This window comes from Oryx dammah, unplaced genomic scaffold (genome assembly GCF_014754425.2).
Source record: "Oryx dammah isolate SB20612 unplaced genomic scaffold, SCBI_Odam_1.1 HiC_scaffold_21, whole genome shotgun sequence".
NCBI classification, from domain to species: domain Eukaryota; kingdom Metazoa; phylum Chordata; class Mammalia; order Artiodactyla; family Bovidae; genus Oryx; species Oryx dammah.
This window is the reverse complement of record NW_024070205.1, coordinates 13,993,346-14,015,675: the sequence shown is the minus strand read 5'-3', so window position 1 is coordinate 14,015,675 and position 22,330 is coordinate 13,993,346. Positions and strand designations below refer to the sequence as shown.

At 37.0% G+C, this 22,330-nt stretch overlaps 1 protein-coding gene across 1 annotated transcript in view; it reads left to right on the top strand.

Moving 5' to 3' along the window:
- HMCN1 (hemicentin 1) overlaps positions 1-22,330 on the top strand; it is a 551,984-nt gene that overhangs the window by 224,774 nt on the left and 304,880 nt on the right. The window contains exons 8-11 of the mRNA XM_040263800.1: positions 114-377; positions 2,378-2,522; positions 6,832-6,953; positions 12,679-12,954. Coding sequence (XP_040119734.1) covers positions 114-377; positions 2,378-2,522; positions 6,832-6,953; positions 12,679-12,954 — 807 coding nt within the window. The remainder of the gene's footprint in view (positions 1-113; positions 378-2,377; positions 2,523-6,831; positions 6,954-12,678; positions 12,955-22,330) is intronic.

The following is a 22,330-nucleotide window of genomic DNA, read 5'->3' as shown; positions in this document are numbered from 1 at the left end:
CCTGTAGTACTCATATATATGATCCTGGTTACCTGCTGTTATAATACAAAACTTACTTGATAGATAACCTCGGGTGCATATTACTTATAAATGATAAATTCTTTCTCTTGTAGGAATACCTACCTATGTGCTGCTGAATACTTCTGGAATTTCCATCCCAGCTAGAGTAGATCGTCTTGAACTTCTGAGCATCTCAGGCAGTTCTCTTAAGACTATTCCTGTTAAATATTATCCTGATAGAAAACCTTACGGCATATGGAATATTTCTGATTTTATACCACCAAATGAAGCTTTCTTTCTCAAAGTAACAGGCTATGATAAGGATGATTTTCTCTTCCAGAGAGTGTCAAGTGTTTCCTTCTCTAGTATTGTCCCAGGTAAGATGTCACTTTATTCATCACTGGAATATTGTTAGTTTAAGGGGTTTATGTGGTCTTATAAGTAAAAAATGGACTCTAAAGTCAAAAATAATATCCTCACATTATTACTGAGTCACTGTGTGGAAAAGCGTTTACACATAGGTAACAACTTTGCTTAACCATAAAAAAAAATTCAAAATTTCATGTTAAATCTCACCGATTTGTAGATCTGAGAATCTTAGTAAATTCAAAATCTGTAGATCTTAGAATCTTACTTCAATCAGTGTAAGAACTTGAACTGGGAAATTCTGATGCTCTTCAGTTCAGTTCAGTCGATCAGTCGTGTCCGACTCTTTGAGACCCCATGAACTGCAGCACACCAGGCTTTCCTGTCCATCACCAACTCCCAGAATTTACTCAGACTCATTTCCATCGAGTTGGTGATGCCATCCAACCACCTCATCCTCTGTCATCCCCTTCTCTCCTGCCTTCAATCTTTCCCAGCATCAGGGTCTTTTCAAATGAGTCAGTTCTTTGCATCAGGTGGCCAAAGTATTGGAGCTTCAGCTTCAGCATCAATCTTTCCAGTGAATATTCAGGACTGATTTCCTTTAGGATTGACCGGTTTGATCTCCTTGCAGTCCAAGGGACTCTGAAGAGTCTTCTCTGACACCACAGTTCAAAGCATCAATTCTTCGGCACTCAGCTTTTTTTATAGTCCAACTCCCACATCCATACATGACTACTGGAAAAGCCATAGCTTTGACTAGATGGACCTTTGTTGGCAAAGTAATGTCTCTGCTTTTTAATTTGCTGTCTAGGTTTGTCATAGCTTTTCTTCCAGGGACCAAGCGTCTTTTGATTTCATGGCTTCAGTCACCATCTGCAGTGATTTTGGAGCCCAAGAAAATAAACTTTCTCACTGTTTCTACTGTTTCCCCATCTATTTGCCATGAAGTAATGCTCTTACTCCCCATAAAAAGCCTGGTACTTGTGTTTAATGTTTGATAAGCTGTCTAATTTGGCTAAAGTTTATATATGATTATCAGAAACCTTCTATATAATAATCAATAGTTCATTGTAAATAACATGATGAGTTTGCCTTTATTTGGTTAGTTGGTTGGTTAGTTAGTTAGTAGGCTAGTTACTTATATATTTGCTATTATTTCCAAATGCTGATGACTGAATTTGACCAAAACTTTAAAACTGTGTGTAGCTTGAACCATGGACTGACATAGATATCAGTCAGTTCAGTCGCTCAGTTGTGTCCAATTCTTCATGACGTCATGGACTGCAGCACGCCAGGCTTCCCTGTCCATCACCAAGTCCTGGAGCTTGCTCAAACTCATGTCCATCAAGTTGGTGATGCCATCCAACCATATATATTCAACAGATATAGAAAGATTGATTCTAATGTTGCCCTACTGGATGGAGCAGTAACAATTTATCATTAATATAGAAGGTTTATATTTATATTCAGGAACAACTCTATTGTTTAATGCTGAGAAAAGATCATAGTAGAACCAATCTCAATATTTCCTCAGAGACCATATATAGAGTTAGTTGCTTTAGCCCCTGAGCTGAATGCTTTAAAAAACTATTGGATTCTTAAGAAATCAATTTTTTCATTCTTTTTCTGGAAATAGTTACACTATGAATTCAATTCTAAGCTATGTGGGTTCTTACATACCTTTACATTTTCAGAATTAAACTCTCTTCTACAATTGATGATGCTTTGTAACTTATTTGGTAATTTTGTTTTCTATCTTGCTGGTAAAAAAAAAAAAAATTAGGCCTTAAAATCAGTGGAGTCATAGATTCAATGAGTACTTTCTGGAGATAATCCAGAAATTAATAAACTTGGAACAAAGAAAGATAATTAAAGTGATTTTTAGTGGTTTAGATTAATTGAAATGCAGAGAATTTACTGGAATAGTTTAAGCATAAAGTTTTGAATGGATTAATAGGAAGTACCAAATATCACTGTGACCTTCTTGCCCATGTTCTTTTTTCCCCAGATGCTCCGAAAGTTACAATGCCTGAGAAAACCCTGGGCTACTACCTGCAGCCGGGCCAGATTCCCTGCACTATTGACAGTCTTTTGCCTTTTACGTTGACTTTTGTCAGAAATGGAGTTACACTTGGAGTCGACCAGTATTTAAAGTGTGTAAATGCTTCTGTTAGTAATATTTTATAGCATGAAACATCAGAAATACAGATAGATATTTATGTTAGTCTACATATTCATTATACATTCTTATTTGCTTCATAGTCTTGTGGTATAACACTGAGCAAAACAGACACGATTCTGTACCTTTGTGGAGCTTATATGGTAAAGAAGGAAGACAGAAATAGATGATAAGTATTTATGGTAATATAATAAATGCTGGAATACATTTAAGAGTTGATTGCAGGTTTTATAGGGTCTGAATTTTATAGTTTGAGGGTCCCTTGATAAGACAAAGAATACAAAATTATGAATACAAAGTTAGGTACTGAACCTTGCAAGAGATCTTGCAAATGAAAAGACCCTGAAGTTTAAACTTCAGTGGCTTGAGGGTAAATATGTCTCTGAATCTGATTTAAAGTGTTATGATAAGTGAATCTGATGTGTTACAATAAAAAGTAGAGCAGGTTATTTCAGGCACATAATTACTGGTTGGTGGAGGGCATGTGATTTTGGCCAAGTTGCAATTTAAAATTTCATAGTAGAGACATTTGAGTAAGGACCTGAACATGGTGAACGAGATGGTCCTGCAGATATCCAGGGAGGAGTGTTCACATACCAGGAACAATCAGTGCAAGTGCAGTAAAGCCAGAGTCCGCCAGGCATGTGGGGAAGAAAGACAGGAAGGAAGCCAGAGTAGCTGGGGCCCAGGCAGCCAGGAGGAAAGGGTGAAATGTCTGCTGGGATGCTGTCAGGAGACATAAGAGACTGGGGCTCCATCTTTGGGTGGGTAAGATCCCCTTGAGGAGGGCCCATGGCAACTCATTCCAGTATTCTTGCCTGGAAAATCCCATAGACAGAGTAGGCTGGAGGGTCACAAAGAGTCAGACACTGCTAAATCGACTTAGCACACACACTGCAGCCAAAAATCAATGGGAGTGGGCTAGAGGACACCAACTTTCCTTGAGAAGACCGGTGAATTTTCTAGACAAATTTAAGTCATCTAATGATAAACATTAAGTAGACCTTGAAAACTAGAGGATGATTTCGGGAAAACTTTTTTGTTGTTGTTAATTTACTGTAAAACAAACTACATTCAAGGAGAAAAACTCTAAGTATTATTTTATAAGACTTTCACACTGGTAACTCAATATTCACATAAATAGCTTCTGTAATATGTTAAGTTTTGACAAATCTTAGCTTATACAGTCTCCTCATGGGGTCATTTAAAGCAAAAGCTGTGGCAAGAATGTTTATCATAACTTCAATTTTCCATTAGGTAAAGATTGGACTTCTTATTTCCTGCTACTTTCTTAACATATGTCTTGATGATTTCCTTAGCTGCATAGTTAATAACCAGCAACATTAGCTGACCAAGACATCAAATGACAAAGTTACATACCTAACTGATGAAATCAAACCATTCTGCTTTGGATTTAAATAGTAACATTTCTGAAAGATAGTTGAGATTCTTTATAAACATTAATTTATTAATTCACCCAATTCCTCTGAGGTAAACCACAAGGATTCTTTCTTGCATTTTTCCAACTCTGTGGCCCAGAGATGTGACATGCCTTGCTGACATTTGTGAAGTTCTTTAGATGTAAGAGTCTAGAGACAAAATTGGGCATGGATGATGATGGATTTGACGCTCTAATCCCAGTTCACTCGCACATCTCTGCCCTAGATTTCCTAACAACTCCAGAGCATGACTGGATCTTTTGCTGTGTGAGTCACGATGATTTCTAGGGGATGTGGGAGAGAATTCATTGCCATTAGCAACAAGACTCATTTCTAAGTGACGTGTTCCTTCCCCTGTTCCAAAGGCTGTTGCTTCAAAACTTTTTATTGTGGCCATACAATCTTAGTGAACTTTCCTGGTGGCTCATATGGTAAAGAATCTGCCTGCAATGCAGGAGACCTGGGTTTGATCCCTGGGTTGGGAATATCCCCTGGAGAAGGGAATGGCCACCCACTCTAGTATTCTTGCCTGGAGAATTCCATGGACAGAGGATAATGCCTAGTGATAAGGCTACATGAAAAGGAGAATTGTTTTCATGTAATAATTTCATGAATGAGATAGGAATAAATATAATACTAAAGAATATTCTCTTAAGCAACCCATACACTGGTTACATGCCTTTGAATAAATTGCTTGTCCTTCTCCCTACTTTCTTGTTTTTATTTTTTTTAATTTAAATTTATTTATTTTAATTGGAGGCTAATTACTTTACAATATTGTATTGGTTTGCCATACATCAACATGAATCTGCTGCGGGTGTACACGTGTTCCCCATCCTGAACCCCCACCCCCACCCACCCACCTTACTTTCTTGTTTTTAAAGAAAGGACCCTAAGACTAGAAGAATTGCTGCTTTCTATTCTAAAATTTCCATGTGTCTTAAGTTTTTGATGAATCCTAACATATACTTGGCTCTGAAGTAAGCACTGCAGAAGGCACCAAAAAATGTGTAGAATTCAAACTCCTACCTTCCTGGAACTTACCAGTACCTTCTAGATAATGGCATTTGTAAACTTGGTCTTAGCATACTGCTCTAAAGCATTCAAGATGCATCTTAGGTGATCAGTGCAGCAAAGAGTAAGTCATACTCCATTTTCTTCTCAATGGGGCAGTAAGGACCACTGACACCTAATGCAGAGACACATGTGAAAGGAAACAGTATTAACTGAGGGACATATTCCCAGTTACTAAAATATATGGAATGGTCATCTTGCTTACTTTCTCACTTTCCTGATGGCAGGAACCTGTGTTTTGACTTTCTTTTAAATATAGGTTAGTGGTAAATGTACGTTAAGAGCTCAATGGATTCTTTATAGTGAGTCCCATTCATTTGAATTGGGAGGGCTCTGGAGTTATTACTGTGAGGAATATATCTTGTACATTTTCAGCTTCAATGAAAGGTATCTTGACTCTGCAGTGCGTCATTTTATCCATATCTTTAATGTTTAAAAAATGTTATAAATATCTATGGATGATTATAAGAAAAAATATGAAAGTGTGACAATCATATTTTAGAACAATATAATGCTTATTTTATAGGTTATCAGAATTTTTTAAATAAGAATTAAATGGCTATTACTAAGACATTGCCAGAAGATGAGTAACAAATTGAAGTGTTAGAGGGCATGTGTGCTAAGTTGCTTCAGTCGTGTCTGACTCTTTGTAACCCCATGTTACAAAGCCCACTTTACACCAGGCTCCTCTGTCCATGGGATTCTCCAGGCAAGAATACTGGAATGGGTTGCCAGGTCCTTCTCCAGGAGATCTTCCCAACCCAGGGATTGAACCTGGGTCTCCCACGTTGCAGGCAGATTCTTTGCCATCTGAGCTACCAGGGAAGCCCTGCTGGAGGGCAGAGTATATATATTTATTAAATGAGTGAATATATAATATAGGAAAAAGATTTGTTTTACTTAAATGACAACTTTGATTATAAAACTGATCTTTTTTTTTTTTTTTACTCATTGTATACATGTATTGAACCAGATATGGTATATAGTCTTATGTGGAGCTTATACATAAAAAAGTTAAAGAGAATTTATCTTTTTGAGAAACAAAAATTCTGTTTTCTACCTTCATATTTGTTAATTACCTGGTTCAGTTGCTTTGGCTAAATCCCACTGAAAATGACCAAAAACTTGAAAAGAAAGGGGAAGGAGAGAAGATTTAAGGAGTGTTTTTCTGCCAATTTTTAAAAATCTTATTTATTCAGTTATTTTACCTAGTCAGAGAATATTTTCCTAAATAAATTTATAGTCTCCATAACTTGACAGGCACAGACTGTATTTCTAAGCAGCAAAGGGAAAGGCCTGATCAAAAAATAATAGTCAAAAGAAAGTAGACATATAGATGTGAAAAAAGTGAAAATTAAAAGTGGTAAAATTATCGGCAGTTTTTTTGAAATGACTTTTGAGAAAAATTAAAGATGTCTCCATGATATTTTCTCAGTAAAAAAGGTTCATTCTTCTATCCACAGCCTCTTGAAAGTTATTCTCACATTTGGAAATGATTTCTCTTGTTAGAACCTAGGAAGATCAATAGAAAAAAACAAAACCAAAGTTACCGTCTTTGTTTTTTTGCTCAGATTAGAGAAGCTTCACTTTCTATTTAAAATATAAGAGGTGTATAGTTTTAAGCTACAGAGAAATCTGCAGTTTAATCAATTTACTTTCTTTGAACTGTTCTCTTTGTTCATTTGAATGAGTAAAACAAATAGTGGAATCACTGCTCAGCCTGGTCTTGTGTGTGTAGTAACTAAGCACGGCTCTATGTTCTTGCCGCAGAGAATCTGCCCGCGTGACGTGGGATATTGAAGAGGTCGCTCTGTCTGACGAAGGCCCCTACGAGTGCATCGCTGTCAGTAGTGCAGGGACTGGACGGGCACAGACGTTCTTCGACGTGTCAGGTAAGTATCACTAATTCCTTGGCAGTTGCCTCAGTATCAATGCAGGTATGGAAATGGGATGTTTGTTAACCAGGCTTCGCTCTGTATTAACTTGTGTGACCTGCCTTGGACCAGTTACCTAAGAACTCAGTGCCTTGGTTTTCCCACTCTAAAATGATGATAATAGCAGTAATAGTCTCTTTTTGCATGGAGAAATTATGAGGATTAAGTGAGAGAGTATATGTTAAGCACAGGATAGAATCAGGCACATAGAAACAACCAATAGACATGTTTTTAAAATTATTGTTGTTGTTATTGTTATTGTAGGGGTTTAATATTTTGAAATCCTCGTATGGCATTCTCCTTTGAGAAAACAAGGGAGAGATCCATCTTTAGAATAGCAAGGTTCAACTTTCCCTTTCTCTTCCCATGTTTATAATATGCAAAGTGCTTTTGTGGATGGAGTCTGACATTTGAGTTGAAGACAATAAATGTCACATTCAAAAACACAGGACCTCAGTGATTACAGTATTGGTATTGAGAGGGACAGGAGTCATGCTAATTAATTCACATTTAAATAGTAAGTTTCCTATAAATAGACAAGGCTCTCATTATATTATCATTTTTTCTTCCTATCTCCAGAATTCTTTAGAAACCAGAACAACTACCATATATTATCAGTGATCAAGATTAAGCTACCTACTCAACATATATCTAGAATTTATTAGAAATTTTGTTTTGACTCAGTCATTTTCTGCCTGCCTCATAGCCTAGGGTTAATGTATGTTTAATAGTAACCCTATTCCGACCTAAATGTGCCTGTGGAGCTTTCTTATAACAATGTCTGAACTGTCAGTTTGTGCATCTGAAATGTCAGAGGTGCATTTTCTTGGAAAAATGTAAGACTAAAGAAGCTTTATAACTGTAGGACTGTTTAGAAGCCCAGAGTTTACATTTATTATCAATAAGTTCAAGCTGAACTTTTAAACTGAGGCATGCAAGCCTGTTCTTCTTGCAGTAAATTATTTGTATTCTCTTATTCTTAGAAAAATAAAGTTTGTCTTCTGAAACAATTTAGCAAGTTGACATACATCGTAAACTATTCATTTTTTCATCTCCAGTAATTATGAAAAGCATTGGAATCATGTCAACATTCCTCAGCTTCTGGGAAAACAAACACTTGAGCACTTGAGTTTTTTCCCAGCAATATTAATTAAGAGAAGGACAACAGGGAAAAGAGATTTCAGTGAGTGGACTCAGGCGTCTCGCATAAATAACTGGGAAGTGCCAGAAAGGACTTGTGAACTGACTTCGAAGAATTTGGCCCTATGGTATCAGTAACTGCTGAATATACACTCTACCCATGCCCTTGTGGTGTTCATCTGTGCCAGCCAAGCCATGGTATCACTGGGAAGTTGTACTATGCCAAAGCCAATTTTCAGGAATTGTGTCCCCTTTGCTTAATCATCAAAGAGGAGGCAGAAGTGTGATATGGCAATGACTGTAAAAATAGAAGTAGCAAGGAAGTACCCCTTGGACTTGAAAGAGTGGACATTTCTTTCTGAACTTTTTTTTTCTTTTAACCTACCAGCCTTAAACTTCCACCCAGGCCCTGGCTCAGCCATCCTACTGTTGCTACTGACTAGCACAAGAGAATCAGCTGTTTATTCATAGGATAATTAGATGTTATATTTAGACAAGAGTGTTGGGAAGCACAGCATGATGGGATGGTGATGTTTTACTGGTATCACTGTGGACATTATTTTATAAAGTCACATAGCATCTGAGAAATGTTTCAAGGAAAATTAAAGTTCTACCAATATGTTACTTGAATATTTTCAGCGTTTTCTTCTAGCCAACAATTTTTAGGATTTTTGGTTCATGGAAATATTGATATTGATCATTTTAAATGGAAAATGCGTGTAAAAAGAATTATACTTGTTTTTTATTGTGTGTAAACATATAGAAACGAATGAACAGAACTGCAGAAGCAGGAAAAACTCTTTACACCTGGCATTTGGTACTTTAGTACTAGTACAGTCATATTAGTTTTCTCTACTGAATTTATTTATTAGCATAATGTCCCTCCCCCAACACACACACACACAGTACCACAATTTTGGCCTTAAGTAAAATTGCTAGGCTAAAAGAAGCACAAGCTGGAATCAAGATCGCCGGGAGAAATATCAATAACCTCAGATATGCAGATGACACCACCCTTGTGGCAGAAAGTGAAGAGGAACTAAAAAGCCTCTTGATGAAAGTGAAAGAGGAGAGTGAAAAAGTTGGCTTAAAGCTCAACATTCAGAAAATGAAGATCATGGCATCTGGTCCCATCACTTTGTGGGAGATAGATGGGGAAACAGTGGAAACAGTGTCAGACTATTTTTTTGGGCTCCAAAATCACTGCAGATGGTGATTGCAGCCATGAAATTAAAAGACGCTTACTCCTTGGAAGAAAAGTTATGACCACCCTAGATAGCATATTGAAAAGCAGAGACATTACTTTGCCAACAAAGGTCCATCTAGCCAAGGCTATGGTTTTTCCAGTGGTCATGTATGGATGTGAGAGTTGGACTGTGAAGAAAGCTGAGCGCCGAAGAATTGATGCTTTTGAACTGTGGTGTTGGAGAAGACTCTTGACAGTCCCTTGGACTGCAAGGCGATCCAACCAGTCCATTCTGAAGGAGATCAGCCCTGGGATTTCTTTGGAAGGAATGATGCTGAAGCTGAAACTCCAGTACTTTGGCCACCTCATGCGAAGAGTTGACTCATTAGAAAAGACTCTGATGCTGGGAGGGATTGGGGGCAGGAGGAGAAGGGGACGACAGAGGATGAGATGGCTGGATCCCATCACTGACTCGATAAACGTGAGTTTGAGTGAACTCTGGGAGTTGGTGATGGACAGGGAGGCCTGGCGTGCTGCGATTCATGGGGTCGCAAAGAGTCGGACACGACTGAGCGACTGAACTGAACTGAAAATTGATTACAGAATACTTGTCAGGCAATCTTAAATTGTAATTATAGGATACTCTTTTAGAACAGGGTAAGACATGGAAATAATATTGTACCACCTCCTCACTTTGTAGCTAAAGAAAGTGAAACCCAGAGCAGGCAGGTGTCCCATTTCTGATGACATAGGTTGGTGGTGAGAAGTAGATTCCTGGCCTCCTGACTTTCAGTCCAGTGAGCCTTACTTGATGTCAGAAGGCCTATACTTATTCATTCATTCTCAAGTTTTGAGATTCCATCTCTGGTCCCCTAATCTTAGCCTCAGACATTCTTTCACTTAGGAATGACTACCCCTCATCCTCTCGGGACCAGGCTGTTTCCAGTAATTTGTTATCTTAGACTCTTCTGTAAACTGCTGTCATTCTCCATCATCTCTCCCATCACCACCCAAGTTATTGATGTAAATATTTCAGTGTGCATATTGTTTATCCTCTCCAGATATTTATGCAGCAGTGGTATTGGATGTCATGTTTAAAAGCTCTTCTGCCCCTGGATGTTAGTAGATTGCTGGTGTTTGACGTACTTAAATATATATTTGAAGAGGAAATAGACTCTAAGGCAGATTATGCAAGCGAGAGTTATCAGGGAGTTTATTAGGGAAGAGCACCCGTGAAGGAGTGGAAGAAATTACATCGTGATGCAATCACAACAGAGATCTCAGCGGATCCTACAGGGGGCTTTGATGCTGGGATGACCTTGAACTGAGGCAAGAGAGCTGTGTGTTTTTCCTTCATAAAGTGGTCACCAGAAGTGGGCTGCAGTGGAAAGGGAGCCTGACCAAGCACATCAGCTCCCTTGGCTCTGAGCTCAGTCAGTAGTCAACAAGCAGAGCAGTTAGGGAAATGAGTGCCTAGGTTCTTAAGAAGGACCTAGGTAAGCACCTGGCATCCCCTGTATGCTGATAATGTGGGATTTACAGTTTCTAAACATCCCTAGTCTAACTGAAGAAGGTTGTTTAAAAAGAACAACAACAAAGGAAATTACACAGCACATTTTGTGGTCTTCAGGAAGATGTTGATAGAGTGTTAACAACTAGAAGTGTTCACAAATGCTCACTTCTGGGTCTTTGGTCCATACTATCTTGTATCTTACAATCATAGAGCCTTGGTGCTAGAAGGGTCTTCTGGATTACTCAATTTAATCATCTCATTTTTCAGGTAGGGAAACATTGTGAATATATTGCCTTTTCTAGGATCATCCAGGTAAATTGGGATAAAATTAGGCAGCCTATGTTTACCAGATTCAGCAGGTCAAAATACAGGATGCCCACTTACATGTGACTTCCGTATAAATATGTCTCAAAATATTTCATGAGAGATACAAGAATAGTATGTAATTATATAATAATATATAAAATATCTTATATATTATAAAATAATATTCAATGTTAATCTTAAATTCAAATTTAGCAAAGCAGCCTGCATTTTATTTGTCAAATCTAAGTAGAATTCAGTCAGACCTTTCTCACTTTCTCATATACTCTGTCCAACTGATTCATTAACTTTTCATAAGAGGTTTTAAAGACATAGCAGAATGGTAAAAATTTCAATTTTTTAAAATAATTTAAAATAGCATATGTTCCTCTAAAAATGTTTGGAAAACAAAGATAAATATAAAGGAAAATATGAAAAAATGTACATATTTCCTTCTCTCAGAGATAACCACTATGGTTTTGGCATATTACTTCCAGGTTTTATTTTAGGCTTAAGATATTCATCTGTACTTATATACAGTTTTGAGTAAAGTTGGATCTTGAATATCTGATCTTCTTGCACATTTCAACTGAGACAGATACTTGGCTTTCCAGCTAGTTTTTTTATTGCTGTTATTGCTCAATAATGTCTTGGTATGGCAGGTTATTTTAAAGCTTTTGGGCAGAGTGAGCTTTACAGGGGCATTTAGGTTTATCCTCAAACCTAACTAGAGCAGTATGTGATTTTCTCTAGAAATGCTGGTTAAATATTTAATTGGTAAGTGGCTTTTGACGACATCTGAAATGAGCATGCATCACTCAATGCCTTTTGTGTACTTGGTCCTATGTGTATAATTTTATTAAAAGTCTGTCCCTACTGTTAACTTGAATTTCTTAAACATTCTGCTGCTTCTCTGAGGGAATATTCATTTTACTGTACTGTTCCACTGTGTCTTAATGAGGTGATAATCTCCTTAAAGCTGATGCCATTGTATCTTTGCTGTATCTCCCATCCTTCACGTGCTGTTTTCTTTAAAACACTAAAAAAATGGTTTTAAGTTTAAAAATCCATGAATGCTACTTTCTTCAAAATTTGGCAGATTCTGCAATACTAAATCAGCATAGTCATATCTTTTTGCCATGCCTCTTTGATGCTCACAGCTGTAATTTATAGATTTGAGTTTTAGTGTGCTGTGGTATGTAAACATGGCATTTAAAGCATTTTTCAACTAGATGATAATGGAATTCTCCAGGCCAGAACACTGGAGTGGGGAGCCTTTCCCTTCTCCAGGGGATCTTCCCAACCCAGGGATCGAATGCAGGTCTCCCGCATTGCAGGCAGATTCTTTACTGGCCCAGCCACAAGGGAAGCCCTCTTGATCACCCCATTTGTTTTAAGAATAAGTTCTGTTGTATTGCATCTTTTCTACCAGTCTTTCCTACCAGATATTCAATACATTCTCATTAAAATTTTAGGCCACCTCTATGAGTGAGTAAAATGACTTCTGGATCTTTCAACTGAAATCTTCTCATTTCCCACAGAACCCCCGCCAGTCATCCAAGTGCCTAATAATGTTACAGTCACTCCTGGAGAAACAGCAGTTTTGACGTGCCTTGTCGTCAGTGCAGTGGGTTACAATCTAACCTGGCAGAGGAATGGCCGAGATGTCAGGCTGACAGCTCCAGCAGGAATGAGGATCTTGGCTAACCTTTCCCTGGAGCTCCGGAGTGTGAAATTCAGCGATGCAGGAGGGTATCGCTGTGTTGTCTCCAATGAAGGAGGATCATCGACTGAGGCCGTTTTCCTCACAGTGCAAGGTACTGTCCTGACAGTGACTTCTGAGTCATGGGATCTTTCTGTTTTCCTTCTTTGATCTCTATTCCCTTAAATTGTCCATCTGAGGGTATCTATCCAAACAATTACAGTGTTGAAGAACAGAGTGCTTGTGGACCTTGAGGGTCTGAAGGGGACTAAGCTGGAAACGAAAACATCTCTGGCAGATAGTTGACCTTAAACACAGTTAATCGTAGTAATTGAAGACCTTTATTTTAAGGGAATAGAAATAGTCTCTGGATGATTTAATAGTTTTAAAATTTCTTATCTATTTTGTGAACTTAAAAAAAAACTTTTAATTGGTAAAAAATAAAAAGCAAAGTTCCCAATTTGAGTGCATTATTTGCATATTTAATTTACTTTTATGGTTTTAATTAAGTTTTAAGATGTTTCCTATCAAGGTGAAATTTTATTGAAACTTTAACAGAGCTGTTTTTACCTTATTTATCTTAGACACATATGCAGACACACACATACAAATAAGCTAATGATAAAACCAATCTTAATTGTCTGTATAGACTAAGATGTTCAAATAGCTAAAAGCACCAGGGATTGAACCCACACTCCCAGCCATGGAAGGTGAAGTCTTAACCCCTGGACCAACAGGGAAGTCAATGTGATTTGCTGCTGCTGCTGCTAAGTCACTTCAATTGTGTCTGACCCTGTGCAACCCCACAGATGGCAGCCTGCAAGGCTCCCTCGTCCCTGGGATTCTCCAGGCAAGAACACTGGAGTGGGTTGCCATTTCCTTCTCCAGTGCATGAAAGTGAAAAGTGAAAGTGAAGTCGCTCAGTTGTGTCCGACTCTTAGTGACCCCATGGACTGCAGCCTACCAGGCTCCTCCCCCCATGGGATTTTCCAGGCAAGAGTATTAGAGTGGGTTGCCATTGCCTTCTAATTGCTACTAAATATGTATGTTATTCCAGACTAACAGATGAAGATCAGAAGCTATTCCCAAGTATCTCTTTCAGTAGAATCCTATTTGGCTTCTAAATGTCTCTAGAGTCTTAATGTAATGAGCAACTTACTATTGGCAGTTTTACACTGTTTAACTGAAGGTTTGGTTGCTGCCTCAGGAGAGTATTTTATTTCAAATCCTTGATGTGGGAGACTGATTGCCTCAGAATCAGGTCTGACTGCTTGGTTATGGTACTAGAAACAACTTTATAACATGCCTCACTTGGTTATAATGTTGTTGTTTAAGAAAGTTACCACTGAGTTTTGAGGTTAGCTCTTGGAATTCTATTAATGGCAAAAAAACAAAGTGAAATTACCATGAGACTTAATAAAATGGTGGACATCTGATTCTGGTTTTCTCACTGGTATTTGAGATATGTACTGCAATCCGACTATATGACTGTGCATCTTCATTAGTTAGATGATCTGCTGAAACCTCTGGGGCAATGTTGCTTTTGTAAATGGTTCACTGCATTTCCATGTGGTAAACAGCCTAGATATTTGAGTCAATCCAAGTAGTAACTTTAGTTACTAGAATTTTGGAAGTATATTTTACCAAACTGATTATTTCAAATAGGATACATGGTAGTGGACTTCTGAAGTATGATCCTGGTTCTCTTGTTACAATGGGATTTTAAAAGAATCAGAGCCGTCCTTGTTTCTCCAGGTCAACTGTTTAGTCCTTTAGTATTGCTCATTCAATTTGAACAGTGTTTCTCAAACATTTATGGATGAAGACTTTTCCGAGGAACTTTTTAAAAAGCAGATTTCTTACTTCACGCCCAGAGATTCTGATTTCACAGGCCTGGGTTAGGGCCTGGAGATCTGCATTTATAACTGACCTCTCAGGTGGTTTCATGGACAACATTTTCCAAAACTATATTTGAATCTATGCTAAAGTATGAACCTATGACATAGAAATGCATATTTTTAAAGGAAACCCTAAAACTTTTATCTTCTTTCTGGTAAATAGACCTATTATAACCTAACAATTTAAGTTCTTAGGTTAGATGTCATAAAATATACAAAATATAAATACAAAACCATATGTCATTATATGATTACTGGTTACCTTGCATAATCTCTGCCTGCATGCATGCTAAGTCGCTTCAGTCATGTCTGACTCTTTGCGATGCCATGGATTGTGGCCCACAAGGCTGCTGTGTCCATGGGATTCTCTAGGCAAGAATACTGGAATGGATTGCCAGGCCCTTCTCCAGGAGATCTTCCTGTCCGAGGGATCGAACCTGGGTCTTCCACATTGCAGGCAGATTCTTTACTGTCTGAACCACCAGGGAAGCCCCTCTGTATAATCTCTAGTGGTGTAAATCTGTTTAAAGGCATTATTTTATGGCCTGTCTAGTTGATCTTGAGTTTGAGTGAACAATTTCGATGAAAAATTAGTTTTTAAAAATCTAACAAAACTATATTCTAGAATTTGCTAGCACTGTTTATTAAAAATAAGACTCTAGCTATTATTATGCCCTCTGATTATTTTATGCTTGAATACATTGTTGAAAAGCAGTGGATAGTTGATGAAATAAAGTGCTGTACCTAGGATTATAATTCATGAGAATATAAGATGCTTGCCAACCATTGACACTGAAACATAAATTGTAAATTAAGTCCACTTTTATGCAGTTACATGTTTTAAAAAGAATAAATCAAAAATAGTTTAAGAAAGCTTAAAAGATATAACAGCTACTTGGATGGAATACAAAGTTTAGGAATATTTTTCTTGCTTACAGGAGAATCAATAACTTAATTTATAACCTCATTTATCTTGCTCTGCCTCCACAGATCTGTTTGGAAACTTCTTCTATCTGTAATACTTTTAAAAGTTAAACATCCAGACTTTACAAGTTTTGGTAGTAGTTTTATGAAATATAATTAGCAAGAATTTTCTGGTTAAAAATAGCATATGTCTAGCTACTGCAGCCTTTTCTCATTAACAATAAAATATAAAGACCTAAAAAAGACAAAACTGAAGAATACCAAAAATCAGTTTTAATCTACAGTGGCAAAAATTGGGGGAAGAATTTCATATATTACATATCAAGATTGGTGTTTGTGTAAATGAATTCAGGGGAATGAAAATTTCAATCAGCGGTCCATCTTTTTTATGTCCACATGAAAGCAGAGAGGATGTATCTTTGTTTCTTCATTTCTTAGTTTGCTTCAAAAACAAAATGTTACCATTTAGGAAGCCAGCATGCTATCTGCTTAAACCTATCAATAGCAATAACCAGCTAGTTAAGAAACCAGTAGGACAGAAAGTGGATAGGAAGCCTGGCGGCGGCTGCTGCTAAGTCGCTTCAGTCGTGTCCGACTCTGTGTGACCCCACACTCATCACAGAGCACTGAACTCTGCTCCCTGTGCTATACTGCGGTTCCCACTAGCTGTCTATTTTGCACATAGTAGTGTATATATGTAAAACCTAGTCTTCCAATTCATCTCACCCTTCCCTTCCCCCCAGCCCCAGGTCTGCACGTTCATTCTCTACATCTGTGTCTCTATTCCTGCCCTGAAACTAGGTCCATCTGTACATTTTCTAGATTCCTCATTCATGTGTTAATTTACAATATTTGTTTTTCTCTTTCTGACTGACTTCACTCTGTGTGACAGACGCTAGGTTCATCCATGTCTCAACAAATGACCCAATTTCAATCTTTTTTATGGCTCAGTAGTATTCCATTGTATATATGTACCACATCTTCTCTATCCATTCATCTGTTGATGGACACTTAGTTTGTTTCCATGTCTTGGCTACTGTACATACTGCAGCAATGAACATTGGGGTATATGTATCTTTTTGAATTATGGTTTTCTCAGGGTATATATCCAGTAGTGGAATTGCTGGAAAACAAATTTATAGCTATCAGGGAATAAGGGAGAGGGAGAGATAAATTGAAAGATTGGAATTGACATATACATGCTACTATACATAAAATAGTTGACTTGTAAAGACCTACTGTATAGCACAGGGAATTTGATTCAGTACTCTGTAATAACCTACATGCGGAGAAGGCAATAGCACCCCACTCCAGTACTCTTGCCTGGAAAATCCCATGGACGGAGAAGCCTGGTAGGCTGCAGTCCATGGGGTCGCTAAGAGTCAGATACGACTGAGCGATTCACTTTCACTTTTCACTTTCATGCACTGGAGAAGGAAATGGCAGCCCACTCCAGTGTTCTTGCCTGGAGAATCCCAGGGACGGGGGAGCCTAATGGGCTGCCGTCTATGGGGTCGCACAGAGTCAGACACGACTGAAGTGTTTTAGCAGCAGCAGCAACCTACATGAGAAATGATCTAAAAATCTAAAAAAGATAAATATAAATATATATATGTATAACTGATTTACTTTGCTGTACACCTGAAACTAATACAACATTGTAAATCAACTATATCCCAATAAAAATTTTTTTTAAAAAAGGAAAGTGGAAAACGAAATCAGATAATTACCTTTCCCTAAACCCTTGCAGGTCACATTACCTAGAGTCAGCCACTTGGATGCTCCCTGTGGGAATTTTAATTTTTACTGAGACCACGGACATTTATAAGACTTCAGTTTTGGCAGCATCATAGGATTTTGAGTCCAACAGCAGCAGAAGTAAATGATCCAGTGGCCTTTTTCCATCACTTTAATTTCCCTCACTGACTGTTAGGTTCATTATCAATTTATCAAAAGAGCCTTGAAAGGAAATGCTGATCTCAGAAACTGGCTGTCGAATCAGTTTCACTAATGAGCTTGAGAGAATGTGAATGGGTTGATATGCTTATTTCATTGTGCGAATTCCTCACTCTGGACATAATAATGTAACTAGACACAGGAAATTTTCCCGAAAACTCTGTTTACCTCAAGCACGGTTTATCACAAGATTCAGAAGTACAGCTGTGCAAGCAAAATAACAAACAGAAGACATTCATAATTATGCTAGGAGAACAAGAATCTGGGTTGATAGATACGTAAATGTGATTGTTGGTGTCAATGGAACTATAAGCGACTTTTCTACTTTGCTTTTCTGTACTTGAAAAAAAAGTATTTAATAGAGATGAATTGTTTTAAAACTTTGTATAAATAGGATTTTAAAAGTTTGGAAGATTCTGACATTAATTATATTAGGGAGATCAAATTATGTGTGAGTAATATATTTTCTTTGTTTCTTTGCTATATATTCTGTAACTGTCCTTTATAACTTATATTTAAGATAATTAAGATAAAATTTAGAAAGTCAATAGGAGATAATGTAAAAATATGGAATAATTAAGAAATTAAATTAGGAAATAATAATGCTTCTCAAAAAAGTGTTGTTAGAAGTTTTGACAGTATAAAAAGTCATATTTAAAAGCTTATGGGTCTGGAATTTTATAGGATTATATCACAGAGTCATCTATTTTAAATCATTTCTGAACCAAAATGAGGAAAAGCAAAAGGAGAAATGCAGAGTATCAATTGATAATTAAATTAGGTTTTCTTATAATGAATAGCCCAGTAAGGGAGTCTTGAAAATCCCCTTATATTTCCCCTTTGCATGATTTTCACAGGAGTACATTTTGGTTTATAGAAGTCTGAATTCATGTTTGAATAATAAGAATTGAATTTAATTAGTTCATCTGTTTTCCTAGACATTTTAATACATTGAAGTCTTCCTAGTTAAGCTTTTATTTTTGGAGGTTGACCTGAAACACATATATGTCTACTTTAAATACTAGCCCCATAAATCATTCTCTTAAAACTTCCAAATCATCATTGGTTGTCAAAAGTTAATTTTATTCACTTCCTTCGTTCTTTGATGTCTCAGTGTGAATCAGCACACATGAGTAAGATGCTCTCTTAAAATACTAGGTTTTGCTGATTTCTGTACTAGGGCTCTGATAAGAAGGATGTTTCAGGCTTTAAGCTTTGAAGGAAAATATTCTAGGGGTATTTTACATCATGTATTTCCTGCAATGATATCCAAGGAATATGTAGTTTTCCTATAGAAATATTTGCTTTCCTAATTCTTTCTATGCTGACTGTAAACTTTATGAAGAGAAAAGTTTAATATTACCTTCACCTGATGAATGTATTCTACTGACTCCATGGTTAGGGGCAAGCTTCTGTTATAATATGATTCAATTCCATACAGTTAAAATGTAAAAAGAAATTAATATTACATACTTCATTGTTTTTGTCTTTCATGCAAGATATCTATATCTTGCATAGATCTTACATCACTTTTTAAAATTTATTATTTTTAAAACTTTTTAATTTGTACTGAAGTGTGGCCAATTAACAATGTTGTGATAGTTTCAGGTGAACAGCAAAGGGACTCAACCATACAGATACGTGTATCCATTCTTCCCCAAACTCCCATCCCTTCCAGACTGCCATGTAACACTGAACAGAGTTCCGTGTGCTATATATGGTCCTTGTTGGTTATCCATTTTATATATAGCAGTGTGTATATGTCCATCCCCAATTCCCTAAATATCCCTTTCCCCATCCTTACCTGCTGGCAACTGTAAGTTCATTCTCTAACTCTATGACTGTTTTTAAAATAAGTTCCTTTTTATCATTTGTTTTTATATTCCACATATAAGGGATGTCATATGATATTTCTCCTTCTCTGTATCTCAGATCACTTTAATTGCAGATAGAAAGAACCCTGTTTCTCTACAACTTAGAAGACAGAAACTTTATTAAAATGTTTTTAAATGGAAGTTATAAGGAAGTTTAAAGAATTATTTACATTATAAAAGAAAAAGAGATGTGATGACCTAACAAATACTTCACGTATATGAGAAATTGTTATAAAGAAGTTTTACACCAAGGGCATTATAATTTTGAGTAAAACTAGACCGTGTAAAAAATGTATATTAAGCCAGACCTGATGGATATAAGTGAGCTAGAAAGATGTCCAGATGTCAGATGAATCAGCAAGCACTTCAGTCCACTAAATTATCCAGATGAAACTACAGACATTTAAAAATGTTTGAGAATTTGTGATATACATGATATCATCTAACTCTCACATGTTGTGTGTATTTGTATTATCTGTATTTTACCCATAAAGACAAAGAGCCTCTGCGGAGTTAGTGGCTTGCCCTAGGTTATAAAGCCAGCAGATGGCAGAACCTAGATCTGAACTAGGTCTTTCCATTGTTCTGCATAATATATACAAATGCCTATGCGTGCAGTTAACAGGCCTAAGGCATAGGTGGGTAGAAGAAAGTTTAAAAAGAGAAAGGATTCTTCAGTCTCTGTAGGAAATTGAGTACTGAAGTAAATTTTTTTAAATAGTAAAGATACAGAGTGTCTGTAAATTCCTGGCACATGAGTCACAAATAGCTGGAATTCTAAATCTAACTTAAAAAATGAAACCGTTTAGTGACCCTTTTGACTTAAGCTCTGGTAGAGTGGCTGGTAGGGAACAGCCTAGCGGAGAGAGCACTGTGAGTATGCACACAGAGAACCTGTAAGATGACTAGACTGTAAGCTACATTAGAGCATGACCCATTTTCTTCAGTTTTGTGTCTTTGATGCCTGACATAATGTTAATTTTTTCGTAGACGTATAGCTGCCTTACAGTGTTCGTTTCTGCTCTTCGGCAAAATGTTCTGTGTTCATCCACACGTATACGTGTATCTCCTCTTCCTTGGATTTCCTTCCCATTTAGATCACCACAGAGCATTCGGTGGACTTCTGCATGCCATGCAGTCTCTCCTCATTAGTTATCTAGAGCACGTAGTATTGCACACGTCTGTGAGAAGACTGAATGAGAAGCAGAGTGCTTAGTTAGGCAAAGCAACTATTGCCAAGTCTGAAAAATCCTTTTGTCAGAACATGTACTAACATTTTATTTGATTCAGATTCCCTTGAAACATTGACTAATGTTTCTTTGAATTATTTTATAAATTAAGAATTCAACTAAAAAGAAAATTCTGTTTCTAATTCCCTGAAACATTGATTAATGTTTGAGTTATTTTATAAATTAAGAATTCAACTAGGAAAATTCTGTTTGTAAAGTTTAGATATTTATAATATGGGAAAAACCTAATGACTTGCTATTTTTATACATGAGGAAGGAGCTTTGGTATTTGCCTATTATAAATAAAAATGGAATTAGAAATAATGCACAAAGTGGGAGCACTTACTGGTACATCTGCAGAAGGGTGTGATATGTTAGGGGCAGTTGGTTATTGTGACTGCAAAGCTGATCACTGTTGTATTAATGGGATCCTCGTGTAGGCTATTAATTTTCCCATAGCACTATCTAAATCATGCTATGTCACGTATATTTTTTCCCATAATAATGAAATAATTACTGAAACATACAAAGTGCCTTGACTAAAAATACCTTTATAAAAAGGTATCTCATTTGTCCATTCATTCATTCTTGTATTCACCGAAAATTTGTGCTAGGCATTCCACTCCCTGCCAAGAATATAAATGAGAAGAAAACGACATCCTTCCCTTTAGTAAGTTCAAAGAAGAAGAAAGGATATAAGTAAATTTTAAAAATATTTATTACCCAAGTGGATAGGAACTTCAGGATCTTTGCATACTATCTCAGTAATGAGTGGAGTTTGAGAAGGGCTTCATTCAGGAGATGGTGTCTGAAGTATCTACTGGGATATGAGTCAATATTTGTCAGATAGAAGTCATGAAAGCCTTTCTAGATGGAGAACGTTACATGCACAATTCCATGGAAGAATGAGGACGCAGAAATATGGTCTTGCTGAGAGTAAAGGCAAGGCCGAATAGGTCATTGTTTTCCATGATGGTGTGATTTTTCTTTTTCTTGCCATCTTCAATCATCTTTTCAGTATACACATAGAAGAGTCAGTTAGGTTTGGGGTTTTGTGATTTGGTTCAGCAAAAGAAAAAGTAATTGAAAAAAGTGTTTGTAGTGTGTAGTGATGCTCTGTGGAGTTTAGACCAGATCAAGAAAGAAGAGAGGGTTAAAGGCATGGTCTGATAGATTGAAATAAAAAAAGAAGGTTCAAAGGAGTTGAGGCCATGATGAAGCTGGTGAAGGGAAATGTGGGAGTCAGGAAGTGACAGCTGGAAGGATGGGAGGTTGTGACTCAAATTGGACTCTCGAGACCAAATGTTCTTCCAATCCCATTGTGAGTTGCTTCCCTGATAAGATAAGTAAGGTAGCAAATGAATTTGTCTAGCAAAATAAATGAATTGCCAGATTTAAAATTTTTTCCCTTCAAGAAAAATGCTATGTTGCTCCACTTTTGTATGCTTTTGATTCTATGACGGTTGCATGATAATTTGTAAAATAATCCCTTTTTTGTAAAATGTGTAACCACATTTTTTAAAAGAGTATTTTTTTTTTTCAGAGCAGTTTTAGCTTCACAGCGAAGTTAGAAGGAAGGTACAGAAATTTCCCAGATGCTCCTTGCCCCC